This window comes from Pristiophorus japonicus, chromosome 11 (genome assembly GCF_044704955.1).
Source record: "Pristiophorus japonicus isolate sPriJap1 chromosome 11, sPriJap1.hap1, whole genome shotgun sequence".
NCBI lineage: Eukaryota > Metazoa > Chordata > Chondrichthyes > Pristiophoridae > Pristiophorus > Pristiophorus japonicus.
In genome coordinates, this window is record NC_091987.1 from 85,576,075 (window position 1) to 85,596,162 (window position 20,088).

General features: G+C 43.0%; 1 protein-coding gene across 1 annotated transcript; it reads right to left on the minus strand.

Moving 5' to 3' along the window:
* Positions 1-1,987: 1,987 nt before the first annotated feature.
* LOC139275550 (NXPE family member 3-like) lies at positions 1,988-18,386 on the minus strand. The gene is made up of 5 exons (XM_070892718.1): positions 18,297-18,386; positions 16,330-17,117; positions 13,945-14,018; positions 11,904-12,113; positions 1,988-2,538 (listed from the first exon to the last, which is right to left on the minus strand). Exons 1-5 carry the CDS (start codon positions 18,384-18,386, stop codon positions 1,988-1,990), a joined length of 1,713 nt encoding a protein of 570 aa, XP_070748819.1.
* Between the last annotated feature and the right edge of the window lie 1,702 nt (positions 18,387-20,088).

The window sequence follows — 20,088 nt, forward strand, 5'->3', positions numbered from 1 at the left end:
AAGACAGTTCTTTGACTTCTGGATTTATAAGAACAAAATACACATGGCACAAGGTTTTGTTTCAACCTTAGATTTGTTTATTCATTGAACATACACACAATTACCACCCCACTCTAAATCCCTATGATTTACATCAGAATAACAAAACCCAAAATACACATCCCTGCACAAGGGTAATTTACATCGACACAATATGACACAGTTAAACCTGTCCGCGATTTGACTGTTAAATATAAAATGACTCGGACTGAATAACAAAAACCTTCTATGATTTGACTGAAACTTACAATTACTCTATCATCAGTTGATGATGTTGATTGTAGGCCCAGACCATAGTGACCAGCTTGAGTCCTTCTTGTCGACTGTCCAAACTCACTGCTCCACTCTCTTCGAAGAAGTTCTTCTTCATACAAAATCCAACTTGCAATTATCTTGAAACAGATTTCTTGTTGACCTCATGTGAACGGTGGCAGTATTAAATGTGTGCATGTCTTTCGCAGAAACACTCTTGATGCTAGTTATCCCTCGTTTAAGGTCATTGTCCATGATAACCTTGACCACAGCCTGTCTGCTTGACAATGTATTTCCGACAATGCAATCTTCCGAAGGTGACTGCATGTGTAGATGTTGGTTTCTAGTAGCATTCATATTCAAATGATTCAGGGATCCGGCCCATTGTCTGGGCCGACACTAATACCAGCCTGTCTGGGGCCATGGTCCAAAGTACAGTCCTTTTAACAATGCAAACCCTTAAGGTAAATGAATGTGTGAATGTTCTTGTATCTTTTCCAGACGGAAAATATTCATATAGCAATCTGTGCCATTGTGGATTGTCCAGTCTCTTCAGAGTTTGTGTTTTTCGGCTGCACTGTCTGAATTAACCCCTTACTGCTCAACTCCTTTTGTGGGCTGTAATGCAGTTCTGGATATTTATATTTCATAGTCCAATTTTTACCATTGAGGGCGAGGAATGGATCCTACATCTTTCCCCTTTAATATCTCTTACATCAGAGATATTACTTCCATCGATTCTTCTGCTGTGTTAGTCCACGCATGGTTAGAAGAGGACAGTATGGAGTGCGGCAATGTCCAAAATCGCAGTTGTGTATCAATTCAGGTGTTGCACAATGATTGACGTCATGATCTGCAAATCTACATGAGAGAGGCCAGCGCCGGTTCTCTACAACGGCGGCCACCATGTTCCACGCCAGAACCGGGCGGAAGTGACGCCACCGGCAATTTTTTCAACAAAACCATCCTTAACAGCCAGTGCTACAACACCAAATTTCGTGACCAGTATTTACCCCAGCACTAAAAACTTGCATTTATATAAGGTTTTTAAAGTAGTAAAATATCCCATAGGTCTTCCCAGAAGAATTATCAAACAAAGTTTGACATCGAGCCACATATAGAGAAATTAGGACAGGTGACTAATAGCTTGGTCTAAGAGGTAGCTTTTAAAGAGCGCCTTAAGGGAGGAGAGAGTTTTAGTGATGGAGAGTTTCATGGAGGGAATTGTAGAGCACAGGCAGCTGAAGGCACGACCGCCAATGGTGGAGTGATGAAAACGGGGATCTGCAAGAAGCCAGATCTAGAGGATTGCAAAGATCCCGGAGGTTTTAGAGCTGGTGAAGTTTGCAGAGATAGAGAGGTTGAGGCCAAAGAGGGATATGACAACAAGGATGAGAATTTTAAAGTAGAGGCTTTGCTGAACCGAGAGCCAATGTAGATCAAAGAGCATAGGATGATTGGTATGAGCACAAGACTTGTTGCGAGTTAGGATACAGGCAGCAGAGTTCTGGATGAGCTTCAGTTTATGGAGGGTGCAAAGTGGGATGCCAGCATTACAATAGTTGCGTCTAGAGCTAACAATGGCATAGATCAGGTTTGCAACAGCAGATGAAATGAGGCAAGTGTGGAGACGGGCGATGTCATGTAGATGGATGTAGACAGTCTTGGTGATGGAGTCGGCAGCTCACCTCAGGAATCACTTTTCAGAGGGGCACACATATGAAAGAAACACATCTATTTCATTCTTTATAATGACACTCTGGGGATGCAGCGCATGTGGCAGGTAATGTGCTATCGTCATTTCCCATGCGTCCACAAATGCCACATTGATGCCTGTGAACATCTTTCTCAGCACTAAATCAAGCTGATAGGCGTACCAGTCACTGTTGTAGAGACTGACATCATGTGGAAGGGCTTGGACATTGGCAGTCTTCATTACAACCAATGTATCCGGACTCCTGCTTAGCAACTGTAGAATTGACCTCCGGATATTCTGTAGCCTTCGGATATACACTTCCACTGGTAAAGTGCTGAAGTGGGACCATAAGGTAATGGCTATAACTGTGTTTTTTCCTCCCTTAATTTCATCCAGTTCATTTGAAATGTAGTGCAGATCCTGGCTCGAAACAGTGCTGAATCGGATTGGTGGGCCATGAGGACGAAATTCCACCATGATGTGGTTTTCTGAGTCCACAGCAAGGTGAGGACCAATGTTTATAGGATTTCCAAGATCAAACTTTTTGAGACCTAAAACAGAAATGTAATATCATTTAACATGCTTAGCCACAATATTGCTGATGTTAACAGGTATGAAACTGGGAGGTGGCATCATTTCACAAAGCAGAGCACAAAGTTTCCACTGTGCCAATGTACAGATGAGGAAAGAGACATAAATCGTACAGTGGCATCGTGTAATCAGCACAGACTGACAAACTGACAAATAAACGCATACCACCTATATTATATTAGTTTGTTCCACCTATTTTGTAAATTAATCTCCTTTCTTCCCCTTAAACCGAGCACCATCCTCCAATTGAGGGGCAGGCAGACCAGTGCCGTGTTCCCATGGTGCTGCCAATGCTGGTCTGTCTGAACTCAAAGCAAGACCGGTGAGAGTTAACTGTGTCAGATTTTCTCTTCCTCCCTCTGAGAAATACTTCTATCCAACTGGGAGATGGAGCTTAAAAGCTCCCTCTGTGGGAACACAGAGGGAATAGACACTGGTGAACTTCACTGTTAACTGGGCAATGTTCACCAAGAATTTATTATGAGTCAGCTTAGTAAATCAATAATTTCTAATGTCATGTCAGAATTTTCTATCTATACTTGCCGATCTCCATGGAAAAAAAATTTAGTTTTTCTTTCTGTAACTGTCATTCTGGGCTCAATCTTAACTCCCAAAAATGGATGGGGTTGAGTCGTGTCAGAGGTTAAAATGTGAAATATCTGGAACAGGAACCAAACCCACCTCAAACCCGTCCACTTCAAATTTTGACGGAAGCGGGACAAGGGGCTGACACCCAATCTGCTCGCTGGAAGCAGGTTGGTCATTTAAATATTATAATTAGGCTGCCTGCCTTCAGTTTAACATTGGTTCTATTTTTAACCACAGGAAACTTGGGAGCTAAAAGCAGGTGCGAAGGGTGGAATCCATGAGGTAAGGGCCTTTACAGCACTGCTTGTGGGACAGGAGGAGGGGAGTGTCCTCCAAACCCCCCCCTCCCATCGCAATCTGTTTGCTCCCCACCTCCAGCATCGGACCCCCCCCGACCAACATCGGAGCCTCGCCCACCCCCCCCCATCATCAGACCCCCCAGATCAACATCGGAAGCCCCCAACCAACATCGGACCCCCCTGACCAACATTGGAGCCCCCCCACCACCATCGGACTCCCCGACCAACATCGGACCCCCCAACCAACATTGGACCCCCCCGACCAACATCGGAGCCCCTCCCCCCGCCCGCCCCATCGGAACCCCCTGACCAACATTGGACCCCCCCAACCAATATTGGACCCCCCCAACCAACATTGGACCCCCCCAACCAACATCGGACCCCCCCAGACCAACATCGGAGCCCCTCCCCCCCCGCCCACAGCATCGGACACCTCTGACCAAAATCGGAGCCACCACCCCCCCACCATTGGACCCCCCTGACCAACATCGGAGTCCCCCCACCCACCATCGGACTCCCACAACCAACATCGGAGCACCCCCCGCCCGCACCATCGGAGGCTGGATAGGACAACATTGGTATAATCAAATCTGGCAAATAACACATAAATGTAATGTTATGCATGTTGTAGGACCAACACAGAATACGCTCTGATTTTTAAAAATTCATTTATTTATCTCTAGTTGCCCTTGTGTGGATTGTTGTGAGCTGTCTTCTTGCACCACTGAGGCCTGGAGCAGGGGTGTGGTGGGGGCGAGGGGGAGTGTTGTGGGGGTTGGGACTTGGCGGGGGAGGAGGAGAGGGTGGAAATGGTGCAGGTTTAAAGGGGGAGGGGGTGGAAGAACATTACCCAGGCCTAACAGAGGACAGGAGAATGTGATCTATCTTCCCACCTGGATCATGGTCTTGCTCTCATCCCCCTTGTCAAGCCCCACTTTTAGACCTCCACCACATTTTTCCCCCTCCCCACTGTTTTCATTATGTTCCCAGCTCAATAAGTTCCTGATCTTCTATCCTCGAGTTCCTAACATCCCCACCCCCAGCTCCTGACCTTCTCTCCCCCTCCGATCTCCTCGCTCTCTCCCCAAGATCTCCTTTCTCTCTCCCCCTCCGATCTTTCACTCTCCCCTTCCAATTCTCTCCAATCCGCCTCTGATCTTCTCTCTCTATCCCAATGCAAACTACTCTACACCCGCTCTGATTTCCTCGTGCTCTCCCCTCCAATCCCCTTTCCTTTCCATCTGACCTCCTCTCTCTCTCCGCCTCTAGAGGCATTTAAAACAAAACTCCAGTCTTTTAGTGCTGAATGCAAGTTAGTGTGTAGAAAAAAAAATAAAAACTTGCAACAAACTAGAAAGTAGATACAAATATTATAAATAATCTAGACTAGGATATGTCAGAGCAGGTTGTGAGCCTGGATTGCAGCATGTGGGAGTTTGTGACAGCGTGACTGTCCAGAGCAAACACGGCAGCAATAGATGTCTCTGTCTTGAATATCTCCGGCTCAGAGTCATTGAGCTGAAGTGCAAGTTGGAGACATTCTGACACATAAGGGAGGAGGAAGAGTATCTGGACAGTGTGCTCCAGACTTCGGTCACACCTCATAGAGAGTTGTAGGTTCAGAACGGGGTTGGTGTGAGCGATAATGTGCAGAGTACAGGGAATGCATGTGAGATAGAGAATGAGAATCCGCAGAAACTGATCCAGTGGGTACAAAGACTGTCAGAAGGACAGCCAGAATGTGGATGGTGGCACTTAGTAGCAGGTGGTTGTCTAAAGTGGGCATGTGGAGGAGGTGCGGAAACATAATGTGATAGTTGTAGGGGATTCAATAATTAGAGGACAGATAGTGTGCTTTGTAAGCAAGATCGGGAGTCCCACATGGTATGTTGCCTACCTGGTGCTGGGTCAGGATTGTAAGGATATTGGAGCGGGAGGAGGAGGATCCAGACATTGTGGTCCATGTTAGGACCAACAAATTAGGGAAGAGTAGTCAAGAGGTCCTGTTTGGTGAGTACCACGAACTAGGAGCTAAATTAATAAATCGGATCTCAAGGATCATAATCTCCGGATTATTACCTGACCCACGTGCAAATTGCTGTAGGGATAAGCTGATTACTGACGCGAACACGTGGCTAAAGGAGTGGTGTAGGAAAGGGGAGATCCATTTCATGGGGCACTGAAACCAGTAATGGGACAGGAAGGAGATGTACCCTCACCTGAACCGGTCTGGGACCAGGGTCCTATCAGAAAGAATAAATAGGGCGGTCAAAAGGATTTAAAACTAGTAAATGGCGGGGAGGGCTCAGATGGAAAGTGTAGTACAAATAATAATTCAAAAACACATGAAAGGGAAGAAAGGACCCCAAATACTCCTTCCAGGTGAAACAATGATTTACTGGTGCTTCTTTCAATTTGGTATACTGTATTCGCTGCTCACGATTTGGTCTCTACATTGGGGAGACCAAACGCAGATTGGGTGACCACTTTGCAGAGCATCTCCGTTCAATCTATAAGCGTGACCCTGAGCTTCCGGTCGCCTGTCACTGTAATTCCCCGCTCCACTCCCACTGCGACATCTCTGTCCTCGGTCTCCTGCGCTGTTCTAATGAAGCTCACGCAAGCTCGAGAACAGCACCTCATCTTTTGTTTCGCAATTTACAGCCTTCTGGACTCAACATCGAGTTCAACAGTTTCAGAATATAACCTCTGTCCATTTTTGGCTCCTTTCACCCACCCCCACAATCTTATGTTTTTTTTCACTTTGTCTCCAATGGCAGCTGGTCATTATTCTGCCATTCACACCCTATTCACTAACTAAGGTTCACTAACATTCTTCTAAATTCTATCATTGCCATTTCAATTCAGCCCATCATCCCTTTTGCCTCTCTAATCTCTCCTGCCTTCCACCCTATCACAGATCTTCCCTTTTGTTTTTTCTTCCCCTCCCCCTTTCAAGTGCTCCTTAAGAATCTGTTCTTTTCGAACATTCGCCAGCTCTGACAAAGGGTCATCGACCTAAAACGTTAACTCTGTTTTTCTCTCCGCAGATGCTGCCTGAGATCTCCAGCATTTTCTGTTTTTATTTCAGATTCCAGCATCCACAATATTTTGCTTTTGTGTTGCTGCAGAGATCTGTGCTGGGGCCTCAATTATTCACCATATGTATTAATGACTTAGATGATCGGATAAAAAGCCACTTATCCAAATATACCGATGACACAAAGATAGGCAGCATAGTAGGCAGTGTAGATGAAAGCATAATATTACAATGAGATATTGATAGATAGTGAATGGGCAAAACTATGGTAAATGGACTTCAATGTAGGCAAGTGCGAGGTCATTCACTTTGGACCTAAAAATGATGGAACAGGGTACTATCTAAATGGTGAACAGCTAAAAATATTGGAGGTCCAAAGAGACTTGGTGTCCAGGGACATAGATCATTAAAATGTCATGAACAGGTACAGAGAGTAAACAAAAAGGCGAATGGAATACTGGCCTTTGTATCCAGAGGACTACAATAAAACAACAACACCAACTTGTCTTTATATAGCACCTTTAAAGTAGTAAGCCATCCCAAGGCGCTTCACAGGAGTATTATAAGCAAAATAATTTGACACCGAGCCATATAAGGAAATATTTGGGCAGGTGACCTATAGCTTGGTCAAAGAGGTAGGTTTTAAGTAGCTTCTTATAGGAGAAAAGAGAGGTAAAGAGGCAGAGAGATCTAGGGAAGGAATTACAGAGCTTAGGGCCTAGGCAACAGAAGGCTTGGCCACCAATGGTTGAGCGATTATAATCATGGATGCTCAAGAGGGCAGAATTAGAGGAGCGCAGATGTCTTGGGGCTTTGTGGGGCTGGAGGAACTTACAGAGTTTGGGTGGGGTGAAGGTACATAAAAAGGAAAAGAGTGGCTAATTAAATATTGGTCCCCTAGAGCATGAGACTAGGGAATTAATAATGGAGAACAGGGAAATGGCAGAGACGTTGAACAAATATTCTGTATCGGTCTTCACAGTAGAAGACACTAAAAGCATCCCAATAGTGGATAATCAATGGGCTATAGGGAGGGAGGAACTTAATACAATCACTATCACTAATTAAGTAGTACTTGGGAAAATAATGGGACGAAAGGCAGACAAGTCCCCTGGACCTGATGGCTTACATCCTAGGGTCTTTAAAGAAGTGGCTGCAGAGATAGTGGATGCATTGGTTGTAATCTCCCAAAATTCCCTGGATTCTGGGGTGATCCCAGCGGATTGAAAAACCGTAAATGTAATGTCCCTATTTAAAAAAAGAGGCAGACTAAAAGCAGAAAACTATAGAACACTTAGCCTAACATCTATCATTGGGAAAATGCTGGAGTCCATTATTAAGGAAGCAGTCGCAGGACATTTGGAAAAGCATAATTCAATCAAACAGAGTCAGGATGGTTTTACGAAAGTGAAATCGTGTTTGACAAATTTGCTGGAGTTCTTTGAGGATGTAACGAGCAGAGTGTAAAGGGAGAACCGGTGGATGTAGTGTATTTGGATTTCCAGAAGGCATTCGATAAGGTGCCACATATAAGATTACTGCAGACGATAAAAGTTCATGGGGTTGGGGGTATTATATTAGCATGGATAGAGGATTGGCTAACTAACAGAAAACAGAGTCGGGATAAATGTGTCATTTTCCATTTGGCAAACAGTAATAAATGGGATGCCGCAGGGATTGGTGCTGGGTCCTCAACTATTTACAATCTATATTAATGACTTGGATGAAAGGACCAAGTGTAATGTAGCCAAGTTTGCTGATGATACAAAGATGGGTGGGAAAACAAATTGTGAGGAGGACACAAACAAATCTGCAAAATGATATAGACAGGCTAAGTGAGTGGGCAAAAATTTGGCAGATGCAGTACAATGTGAGAAAATGTGAGGTTATCCACTTTGGCAGAGAAAATAGGAAAGCAAATTATAATTTAAATGGAGAAAAATTGCAAAGTGCTGCAGTACAGAAGGAACTGGAGATCCGTGTGCATGAAACACAAAACGTTTGTATGCAACTACAGCAAGTAATCAGGAAGGCAAATGGAATGTTGGGCTTTATTGCAAGTGGGATAGAGTATAAAAGCAGAGAAGTCCTGCTACGAGTGTACAGGGTATTGGTGAGGCCAATAAGAAAGGATATACTTGCATTGGAGGCTGTTCAGAGAAGGTTCACTAGATTGATTCTGGAGGGGAGGAGTTTGACTCATGAAGATAGGTTGAGTACATTGGGCCTTTAAACATTGGAGTTCAGAAGAATGAAAGGTGATCTTATCAAAACATATAAGATAATGAGGGGGCTCGACAAGGTAGATGCAGAGAGGATATTTCCACTCAAAGGGGAAATAAAAATAGGGGACATAGTCTCATTATAAGGGCCCGCCCATTTAAAACTGAGATGTGGAGGAATTTCTGCTCTCAGAGGATTGTAAATCGATGGAATTCTCTGCCCCAGAGAGCTGTGGAGGTTAGGTCATTGAATACATTTAAGTTGGAGATAGACAGATTTTTGAGCGATAAGGGAATAAAGGGTTATGGGGAGCGGACAGAGAAGTGGAGCTGAGTCCATGATCAAATCAGCCATGATCTTATTAAATGGTGGAGCAGGCTCGAGGGGCCAGGTGGCCTATTCATACTCCTATTTCTTATTATGTAAGCCAAGGAGGGATTTGAAAACAAGGATGAGAATTTTGAAATCGCAGCATTGCTAAATGATCAGTCAGAACAGGGGAGATCGGTGAATGGGACTAGCTGCGAGTTTGTGTACTGGCAGCCGAGTTTTGGATGATTTCAAGATTACGTAGGGCAGAATGTGGGAGGCCAGTCAGAAGTGCATTGGATGAGTCAAGTCTCGAGGTAATAAAGGCATGGTAGAAGTTTGAGCAGCAGATCAGCTGAGGCAAGAGCAGAGACTCTCGATCCATGTTACAAAGGTGGAAATAGGCGGTCTTAGTTATGCCGCGGATGTGTGGTTGGAAGCTCATTTCAGGGTCAAATATGATACCAAGATTGCAAACAGTGTGGTTTAGTCTCAGACAGATGCTAGGGAGAGAGATGGAGTCTGTTTTTAGGGAACTGGGGTTGTGGAGTGGACCGAAAACAAATGTTTCGGACATCCCAATATTCAATTGGAGAAAATTTCTGCTCATCCAGAGCTGGATGCTGGACAATTAGTCTGACATTTTAGAGACCATGTAGGGATCGAGAAATGTGGTGTTGAGGTAGAACTGGGTGTTGTCAGCTTCGATGTGATACTGACGTTGTGTTTTTGGATGATGTCGCCAAGGGGCAGTATGTAGATGAGAAATAGGAAGGGGCAGAGAATAGATCCTTGGAGGACACCAGAGGTAATGATGTGGGAGTGGGAAGAGACGCCATTGCAGGTGGTTCTCTGGCTACGATTAGATTGATAAGAATGAAACCGGGTGAGTTCAGTCCTACCTAGCTGGACAATGGTGGAGATGCATGGAGAAAGATGGAGTGGTCAACCATGTCAAAAGCTGCAGACAAGTCAAGAAGAACGAGGAAGTAGAAGATAGAAAGTACAAGGGGGTAGAAATTATGCTCCAGCTATTCCAAGCCCTGGTTAGATCACACCTGGAGCAATTCTAGGCACCACACCTTAGGAAAGATATATTGGCGTTGGAGGGAGTGCAGTGTAGGTTTACCAGAATGATAAACCGGATTGCAAGGGTTAAATTACGAGGAGATATTACACAAATTAGGATTGTATTCCCTAGAATTTAGAGGGTTAAGTGGTGATTTGATTGAAATTTTCAAGTTATTAAGGGGAAAAGATAGGATAGATAGAAAGAAACTATTTCTGTTGGGTGGAGAGTCCAGGACTAGGGAGCATAGCCTAATAATTAAAGCCAGACCTTTCAGGAGTGAAATTAGGAAACACATCTACACACAAGGGTGGTAAAGATTTGGAACTCTCATCTGCAAATGGCAATTGATGCTTGATCAATTGTTAATTTTAAATCTGTGTTAATAGATTTTTGTTGACCAAGGACATTAAGGGTTGTTGAACAATGGCGGGTATATGGAGTTAGGTCACAGATCAGCCATTGAATGATGGAACAGGCTCGAGGGTCTAAATGGCCTATTCCTGTTCCTCTGTTCCTATTGACGGGATGTGGGTGTTGCTGACAAGGCCAGCATTTATTGTCCGTCCTTATTGCCCTTGAGAAGTTGGTGTTGAGCCGCCTTCTTGAACCTCTGAAGGTGCTCCCATAGTGCTGTTAGATAGAGAGTTCCAGGATGTTGACCCTTCAACAATGAAGGAACAGCGACATATTTTCAAGTAAAGATGGTGTCTGACTTTGAGGAGAAATTGCAGGCAGTGGTGTTTCCAAGTATCTTCTGCCCTTATCCTTCACTGTGGCAGAGGTCACCGGTTTGGGAGGTTTATCGAAGAACCCTTGGTGAGTTGCTACTGTGCATCTTGTAAATGCCACACACTGCTGCCACTGTGTACCTGTGGTGGAGGGAGTGAATGTTTAACGTGATGGATGGGGTGCCTATCATGCATGCTGCTTTATCCTGGATGGTGTCGAGCTTCTTGAGTATTGTTGGAGCTGCACTCATCCAGGAAAGTGGAGAGTATTCCATCAAACTCCTGACTTGTGCTTTGTAGATGGTGGAAAGGTTTTGGGGAGTCAGGAGGTGAAAACTCGCCTCAGAATACTCAGTCACTGACCTGCTCTAGTAGCCACAGAATTTAGGTGGCTGGTCCAGTTAAGTTTCTGGTCAATGGTAACCTTCCGCCCCCCGCCCCCAACCTGTTGATGGTGGGGAATTCAACAATGGTAATTGTTATATATGCATGTTAATGTATTTACTGTAACACTAGACCACTGAATGTACCTTCACCCTGTATACATGATACCTGTACCACCAGAGGGTGCTGCTGCTGGAGACTTATGGGTCACCTGAACACTGCAGGTAACCAAGTATAAAAGGGAACTCACCTCTTGATGTCCTCACTCTAGGAGCTGCAATAAAGGAATAAGGTCACTACAGTTCAAGCACTATACCCTTACCTCGTGGAGTCATTATTAGAATGCTTGCATATACTACAGTAATGCCACTGAATGTCAAGGGGTGGTGGTTAGACTCTCTCTTGTTGGAGATGATCATTGATTGGCACTTGTGGGGCGCAAATGTTACTTGCCATATCGGTGAGTTATTTAATATTAGTTGTTTTCATTATGTTCAGAGAAGTTTCTCATCAAGTTTTCTACCTACTTTTCTTGGTTCAAGTTTGTACTTGGGCCAATTATACAAGCAAAATTGACAAATTTCAAGTGTCACATGTGCGTTTTATGTGTGATCCACACCACACGCAAAATGATAAGATATAGGTAGTTAGACAGAAAGATAGATCAACTAATCAATCTAACCTGGAATAAATTGAGTGAAATATTCAAACCACTGACGTAGAGTGGAATCTCCAAATAGATGAACTACTTTTCTACGAAGACAGTCTGTAATTCTTGCAGGAGTGTCAAAGCGGCGAATATTGCAGGACGTTGACATCCACTGGTTCTTATAATAAAAGCCAGATGGTGATACCAAAGGCTGTCCACGGCCACATTTTCCCAGAACTGCGGCTGAAGATAAAGAGATCCAAGATACAGGAATCGTGATGCATTATACCTTAGGTTATCAGTACATTTTCATTTGGTGAATCACAGTTTCCATGGCAATGACAAATCCCAGCAGCACCATTAGCTGTTGCCACAGAAAGTATTACATAGCATGACATAGAACATAAAGCACAGAATCAGGCTATTTGACCCAACCAGTCCATGCCAGTATTTATGCTCCACTTGAGCCTTCTCCCATCTTTCCTTATCTAACTGTCAGCATAACCTGCTTTTCACTTCTCTCTTATATGTTTATCTAGGTTCTCCTTAAATGCATCTATAATATTTGCCTCAACCACTCCCTGTGGTAGCGAGTTCCACATTCTCACCAATCTCTGGCTATAAAAAATTCTTCTGAATTCCCTATTCGATTTCTTGATGACTATCTTATATTGATGGTCTTTAGTTTTACTCTTTCCCACAAGTGGAAATACTCTCTCTGTCTACTCTATCAAAACCTTTCATAATTTTAAATGCATTTATTAAGTCACCCCTCAGCCTTCTCTTTTCAAGAGAAGAGACCCAGGCTGTTCATCCCTTCCTGATAGGTATAATCTCACATTTCTGGTATCAGCCTTGTAAATGTTTTCACTGAGCTATCTAAATAAGGACGACCACTTTTGATCCTTGGTCTGTGCTAAGTCAGCTCGTCTCAGCTGGGTGGGAGTAGAGCCATTACATAAGACATTATGAGGACCAGATAGTCATGTCGCATTGAGTACAGCCTCTTGTATACATGGCTGTCAACTAAAATGTTTTACTTTCTCCAGAAAATATGAAGAAAACTAATAATTACAATTTTAAAGTTGCACCTCACCCCTGACTTCTAACTAGTGGCTTCTTTGGTATAGCTTCGAGTCCAAGTCTATCGCACTTCCCCTGAGAATAGAGATTAGGTTAGGAAAGATGCTGCTAATCTGTTATCCTTCCTATACATATGAACTGTTCATGGCGGTGTATTGAATCTTATTGCAATTGTACATGTCTTTGGTGAGATCACATCTGGAGTACAAAATTGTTGGTCTTCCTAACTAAGGAAGGGTATACCCTTAGAGGTCATGCAACAAAAGTTCATTTGCTTGATTCCTGGGATGAGAAGGTTGTCCTATGACAAGAGGTTGAGTAAATTCGGCCTGTACTCTCTTATAAAATTCTGAGAGAGCTTGATTGTGTAGATGCTGAGAGGCTATTTCCGGTAACTGGAGAGTCTGGAACTAAGGAGCATAATCTCAGGATAAGGAGGCAGCCATTTAGGACAGGGATGAGGAGCAATTTCTTAACAGAGGGTTGTATATCTTTGGAATTCTCTACCTCAGAGGGCTGTGGAGGCTCAGTCTTTGAGTATATTGAAGACAGAGTTCGATAGATTTTGGATATTAAGGGCCCTACGTATGGCAGCACTTTGTAATTTTTCTCCATTTAAATTATAATTTGCTTTTCTATTTTTTCTGCCAAAGTGGATAACCTCACATTTTCCCACATTATACTCCATCTGCCAAATTGTTGTCCACTCACTTAGCCTGTCTACATCCTTTTGCAGATTTTTTGTGTCCTCCTCACAATTTGATTACCCACCCATCTTTGTACCATCAGCAAACTTGCTACATTACACTCGGTCCCTTCATCCAAGTCATTAATATAGATTTTAAATAGTTGAGGCCCCAACACCGATCCCTGCAGCACCCCACTAGATACTGTTTGCCATCCGGAAATTACTTCACTATTCTGCTTAATCATACTCCATCTAATATAGCAAACCTTCAACTTACTTATCACGACCTTAAAGCTATCTTACCTGCCCGAGGTGAAGGCTCTACGGTTATATAACTTTTGCCGCTGGGTAATATGCGTTTCTTGATGTTAACTTTACTGAAAATATAACCATATTGTACATGAAGCCATTGTGTCAATAAAAAAATGAATACATACAGGAAGAGGTAGCCCAAAACAAATATCAGCGATCTATTCCTCAAACATTTTTCTGAAATGTATTTCAACAGATCAAATTTATTACTATTATACTTTCCATGTGTCACCAGTGTCAGTTTCATTCATACCGTTAATCTTTAAAAGACAAAGTAACAGCATGATCTATTCTTCCGATGGTAAGGAATGAATAGAACTGATATTTCTTATTACAATGTTCAAGTTTTGAATTGACATTGCTGTATTAGGTAGTCTGGTTCTAGACTTCACACATATATCACATAAGAACATAAGAACACAAGAAATAGGAGTAGGCCATATGGCCCCTTGAGCCTGCTCCACCATTTAATATGATCATGACTGATCCAATCATGGACTCAGCTCCACTTCCCTGCCCGTTTCCCATAACCCCTTATTCCCTTTTCGGTTAAGGAAATGTCTATCTCTGTCTTAAATTTATTCAATGACCCAGTTTCCACTGTTCTCTGAGGCAGCGAATTCCACAGATTTACAACCCTCTGAGAGAAGAAATTCCTCCTCATCTCAGTTTTAAATGGGCGGCCCCCTAGTTCTTGTCTCCTCTATCAGTGGAACCATCCTCTCTGCATTCACCTTGTCAAGCCCCCTCATAATCTTATAAGATCACCTCTCATTTTTCTGAATTCCAATGAGTAGAGGCCCAATCTACTAAATCTTTCCTCATAAGTCAACACCCTCATCTCCGGAATCAACCTAGTGAACCTTCTCTGAACTGCCTCCAAAGCAAGTATATCCTTTTGTAAACACGGAAACCAAAACTGTATGCAGTATTCTAGATATGGCCTTTTGCGGGTTTTTTGTGTCCTCCTCACACATTGCTTTTCCTCCCATCTTTGTATTGTCAGCAAACTTGGCTATGTTACACTTTGTCCCTTCATCCAAGTCATTAATATAGACTGTAAATAGTTGGAGTCCAAGCACTGATCCCTGCGGCACCTCACTAGTTACTGATTGCCAACCAGAGAATGAACCATTTAACACGACTCTCTGTTTTCTGTTAGTTAGCCAATCCTCTATCCATGCTAATATATTGGCTGAATTATGCTTTTCCAAATGTCCTGCCACTGCTTCTTTAATATGGACTGCAACATTTTCCCAACCACAGACGTTAGGCTAACTGGTCTATATATTCCTGCTTTTTGTCTGCCTCCTTTTTAAACAGGGGTGTTACATTTGCTGTTTTCCAATCTGCTGGGTCCTCTCCAGAATCCAGGAATTTTGATAAATTACAACCAATGCCACCACTTCTCTTAAGACCCTAGGATGCAAGCCATCTGGTCCAGGGGATTTATCTGCCTTTGGTCTCATTATCTTACTGAGTACCACCTCCTTAGTGATTGTGATTGTGTTGAATTCCTCCCCGCTATAGCCCCTTGACTATCCACATATTTTTAGTGTCCTTTACTGTAAAGACTGATAGAAAATATTTGTTCAGAGTTCCTGCCATCTCCATGTTCCCCATCACTAATTCCCTGGTCTCGTCCTCTAAAGGACCAATATTTACTTTAGCCACTCTTTTCCTTTTTATAAACCTGTAGAAACTCTTGCTATCTTTTTTATATTTCGTGTTAGTTTACTTTCATAGTCCATCTTCCCTTTCTTAATCATTTTTTTTTGCCATTCTTTTAAAAGCTTCCCAATCTTCTGTCCTACTAGTTTTGGTCACTTTGTATGCCTTTGCTTTTAATTGGTTACCATCCTTTTTCTTTAGTTAGCCACAGATGGCTATCTTTTCTTTTCCACCCTTTCCTCCTCACTCGAATATATTTTTCTTGAGAGTTATGAAATATCTTCTTAAATGTACGCCACTATTCATCAACGGTCCTACACTTCAATCTATTTGCCCAGTCCACTTTAGCTAACTCTGCCCTCATACCTTTATAGTCTCCTTTATTTAAGTTAGTACGCTGGTTTGAGATTCAACTTTCTCCCCCTCCATCTGAATTTGAAATTCAACCATGCTATGGTCACTCATTCCATAGGTATTCTTTATTGGAGATTGTTTATTAATCCTGTTTCATTACACAGGACCAGATCGAAGACAGTCTGCCCCCTTGTTGGTTCCGTTACATAATGCTCAAAGAACCCGTCCCTTATGCACTCTATGAACTCTTACTCAAGGCTAACCTGACCAATTTGATTTCTCCAATCACAATCAAGATCAGAATAGAAGAAGGAAAATCAATATATAAATAAAAGAATGTAAGTTATATACCTTTGGAAATAATGGCCTTCTTCTCCAATTAAGAGTCCTTTCTCATATCCTCCTTTAGCATGGTTGATACGAGCAGAGCAGGGGAGCTTCTGTGGTTTGTAACAGAACCAGGGCTCCCCAGTCCTGGGATCAGTAAAGTTACAGAGCGGTTTAGTTTGAGGCAAACACAGATTGCACACAGTGGTCTCTGAAGTACCCCCTGATTTGAAGGTACTTTTAAAATACACTCTATCTGGCTGTTCCTCACGTAGCCTTTCAAGTGCTTGGATTCCTTCACTGGGATGAACCAAGGAAACAGACACTTCGACTTTCCCTGACCAAGATAAATTAAAATTTATATAGTAAAATCCATTTTGATTATCTACAACTGTTCCTGCTGAGCCGGCTTTTAAAGCTGGGGTGTGGATTCGGCCTTGGAGATAGTCACCCCCATATTGCTTTGGGTGTCCTTCAAAATCATTCATACGCAGCATCACTTGTAACTGATCTCCAACATAGAAAGTCTTTCCAGAATTTACAATAACAAAGTGAACATGTGATGGGTCGCTGCTTTTCAGAAAGGACACAGCAGGCTTGGGTGGTTTTGGCCATTCAATCATTTTCATAAGGATTGTCCCCTCTGACCTTTCTTCAGGGGTGAAGCTTTGATTCTGGTAGCCACATCGCACCAATTTGTGTGTCCAAGGGGTCTTCCTTGGTTCCACTTTCTGCCTCATTGCGGGATAAAACGTTGGAGGTGGATATCTCCTCCTTTTGGACTCTGATCCAGAAATTGGATGTTTATCATACTATGAAAAGGAACAATATTTTAATGAATATGTTTTCTATTGTAATTGCCTGCATGTTATTTACATCCTGCTCCAGAGCCTAAATGGGGCAGAGAGCAAAGGGATCTAGGAGTACAGATACACAAATCAACAAAAGTGGTGATGCAGGCTAATAAGTCCATTAAAAAAGGAAACATCGCACTGGGGCTAATTTCTAGAGGGCTAGATTTGAACAGCAGAGAAGCTAGGTTAAACATGTAGAGACCACAATTGGAGTGCTGTGGTCAGTTTTGGTCTCCATATTATACAATGACATAGATGCACTGGGGAACGTGCAAAAAAAGATGATACCAGAGCTGAGAGGTTCTACCCATGAGGAAAGATTGAACAGACCGGGCTCTTTATTCTAAAGCGAAGGCTGAGGAGTAACCTGATAGCAATCCTTAAGATTATGAAAGAGTTTAATAGGGTAGATAGAGAGAAGATGTTTCCACCTCGGGGGAAGACCAAAACAAGGGGCCATAAATATAACATAGTCACTAATAAATCCAACAGGGAATTCCAAAGAAACGCCTTACCTTGAGAGCGTTTAGAATGTGGTACTCACTACCACAGGGAATAGTTGAGGTGAATATCATAGATGCATTTCAGGGGAAGTTAGAAAAATACACGAGGGAAAAAGAAATAGAAGGTTATACTGATAGTGCTAGAGTAAGAAGGGTCGGAGGAGGCTCGTGTGGAGCTTAATCACTGACATGGAATAATTGGGACGAATAGCCTGTTCATATGCTGTCCTTTCTATGTAAAAAGAAAGAAAGACTTGCATTTATATAGCACCTTTCATGATCACTGGTTGTTGCAAAGCACTTTACAGCCAATAAAGTACTTTTAAAAAAAATTATGCAATTCTACGTAGTCAAAAAAGAAGCAAGGAAAGGTAGTTCAGATCACAGATTTCTTCAGGATTGCTACACCATATTTAAATGGGTTATATACTTAAATGAAGCAGCATGCATTAGGGGTTTTATATTTTCAGACTGCATCTCAAACCAGGAGAGAATGTTTATAATCAGTCAGCGCTCCCACTGCTGATCACTATCCAATGACATGTTGGAAGAGCATGTGTGGCATAGGGTGATGACAGGTTGGGTTTCACTATGAGTTCACAAGAGAAACAATTGGTTTTACCATTCTACACACCTGTATATTACCCAAGTTTAGAATCAGCATCAGCAGTGTTGCCAGAACCAGCAACGTGAAAAGGGCCCGGAATATGGGTTGTTCAGCCATACTGGAAGGTCACTGTTCACTAATCATTATCAGTCTGTTTAGCACTTCTGCTTTGTAAATCTGAAACAAAAAACACTAATGCATTTAAGATCAACAAATTACTGCGACCTAATAAAATCATACAATCATAGAGGTTTACCGCACAGAAGGAGACCATTTCAGCCCATCGTGTCCACACCGGCCAACAAGAGGCTATCCAGCCTAATCCCACTTCCAAGCTCTAGGTACGTAACCCTGCAGGTTACGGCACTTTAAGTGCACATCCAAGTACTTTGAAAATGTGGTGAAGGTTTCTGCCTCTATCAGGCAGCGAGTTCCAGAACCCCACAACCCTCGGTGTGAAGAAATTTCCACTCAAATCCCCTCTAAACCTTCTACCAATTAGTTAAATTTATGCCCCCTGGTTGTTGACCCCTCTGCTAAGGGAAATAGGCCCTTTCTATCCACTATATCCAGGCCCTTCATAATTTTATACACCTCAATGAGGTCTCCGCTCAGCCTCCTCTATTCCAAGGAATCAAACCCAGCCTATCTAACCTATCCTCATAACTAAGATTCTCCACTCTCAGCAACATCCTCATAAACCTCCTCTGTACCCTCTCCAGTGCAATCGCGTCCTTCCTGTAATGCGGTGACCAGAACTGCACGCAGTACTCTAGCAGTTTCCATTTGAGTGTCCTGAGGGAAGCCTCTAACTATAATTTCCCCAATTAAGTCAGAGGACTGGAGGGTGGCAAATGTAGCATCCATCTAAAAAAGAGACCAGGATATGCCAGGTAATTTATAAGCCTATCGGTCTTACTTTAATTGTTGGTAAATCACTAAGTATTTGGAGAAACACAAGTTAAAAGTGTCAGTCAGCACCGATTTTTGAAAGACAATTTATGCTTGACTAACCTCATTTTTCTTCAATGAATTCTAATAGAGAGCATACATTTAGGGTTGGATTTTTGGCTGATTTGCGCCACATTTAGCACCTCAGCAGGACGCAAAAATGATTTTGGGGGTGTAAAATGAGACGCACAAGATTTTGTACCCGGACGGAACATTCAGCAAAGGTTTTGTGGCGACACTAAACGTACCACCCCATCGCTCTTTTGACAGTTGATGTTATGTCTTGAATAAAGAGTCAGACTAAATACTCCAAGCTCAAAGTAAGTGTGACCATCGTCCTTTATTCCAGATCTCAGAGTACCTCTCCAGCCTGTGAGGCCTCCTTATATACAGGTGCTCCCAAGGGATTGGGATGACGTAAATCATCGTGCATCGCTGAGCTAGTACCCCCCGGCAGAACTATCGAGCATTTAGCCTGATTTAGCGTCCACCCAAGAACCCACCCAGAAAAACCAGACAGACCCAGGGCACACCAGGTGCTAATGCCGCCATGTTGAAAGCGAAGAAGAAAGGCACAGTTGTGACTGATTAAAAGGATTGGGAGAAGAATGCTGCATTACTGCATACTTTTGATTGTGAAGTTTATGTGAGTTTCTCGTTTGTTTTATATAGGACATTTTAAAAGATGGGGACATGCCAGGTAGGGAGCAGTGCATCCTGGCTGCTATTGTCATACGGCTTCAAGTTGGAGGAAGGCTTACTGTTGATCATTTGCAACGTAATCGAAGAGGTCACAGACATATGGGGAGGAGGCCTTACCCCCACGAGTTTACAGGGAACATCGCTCATACCTCCAGCTCTCTGAGGC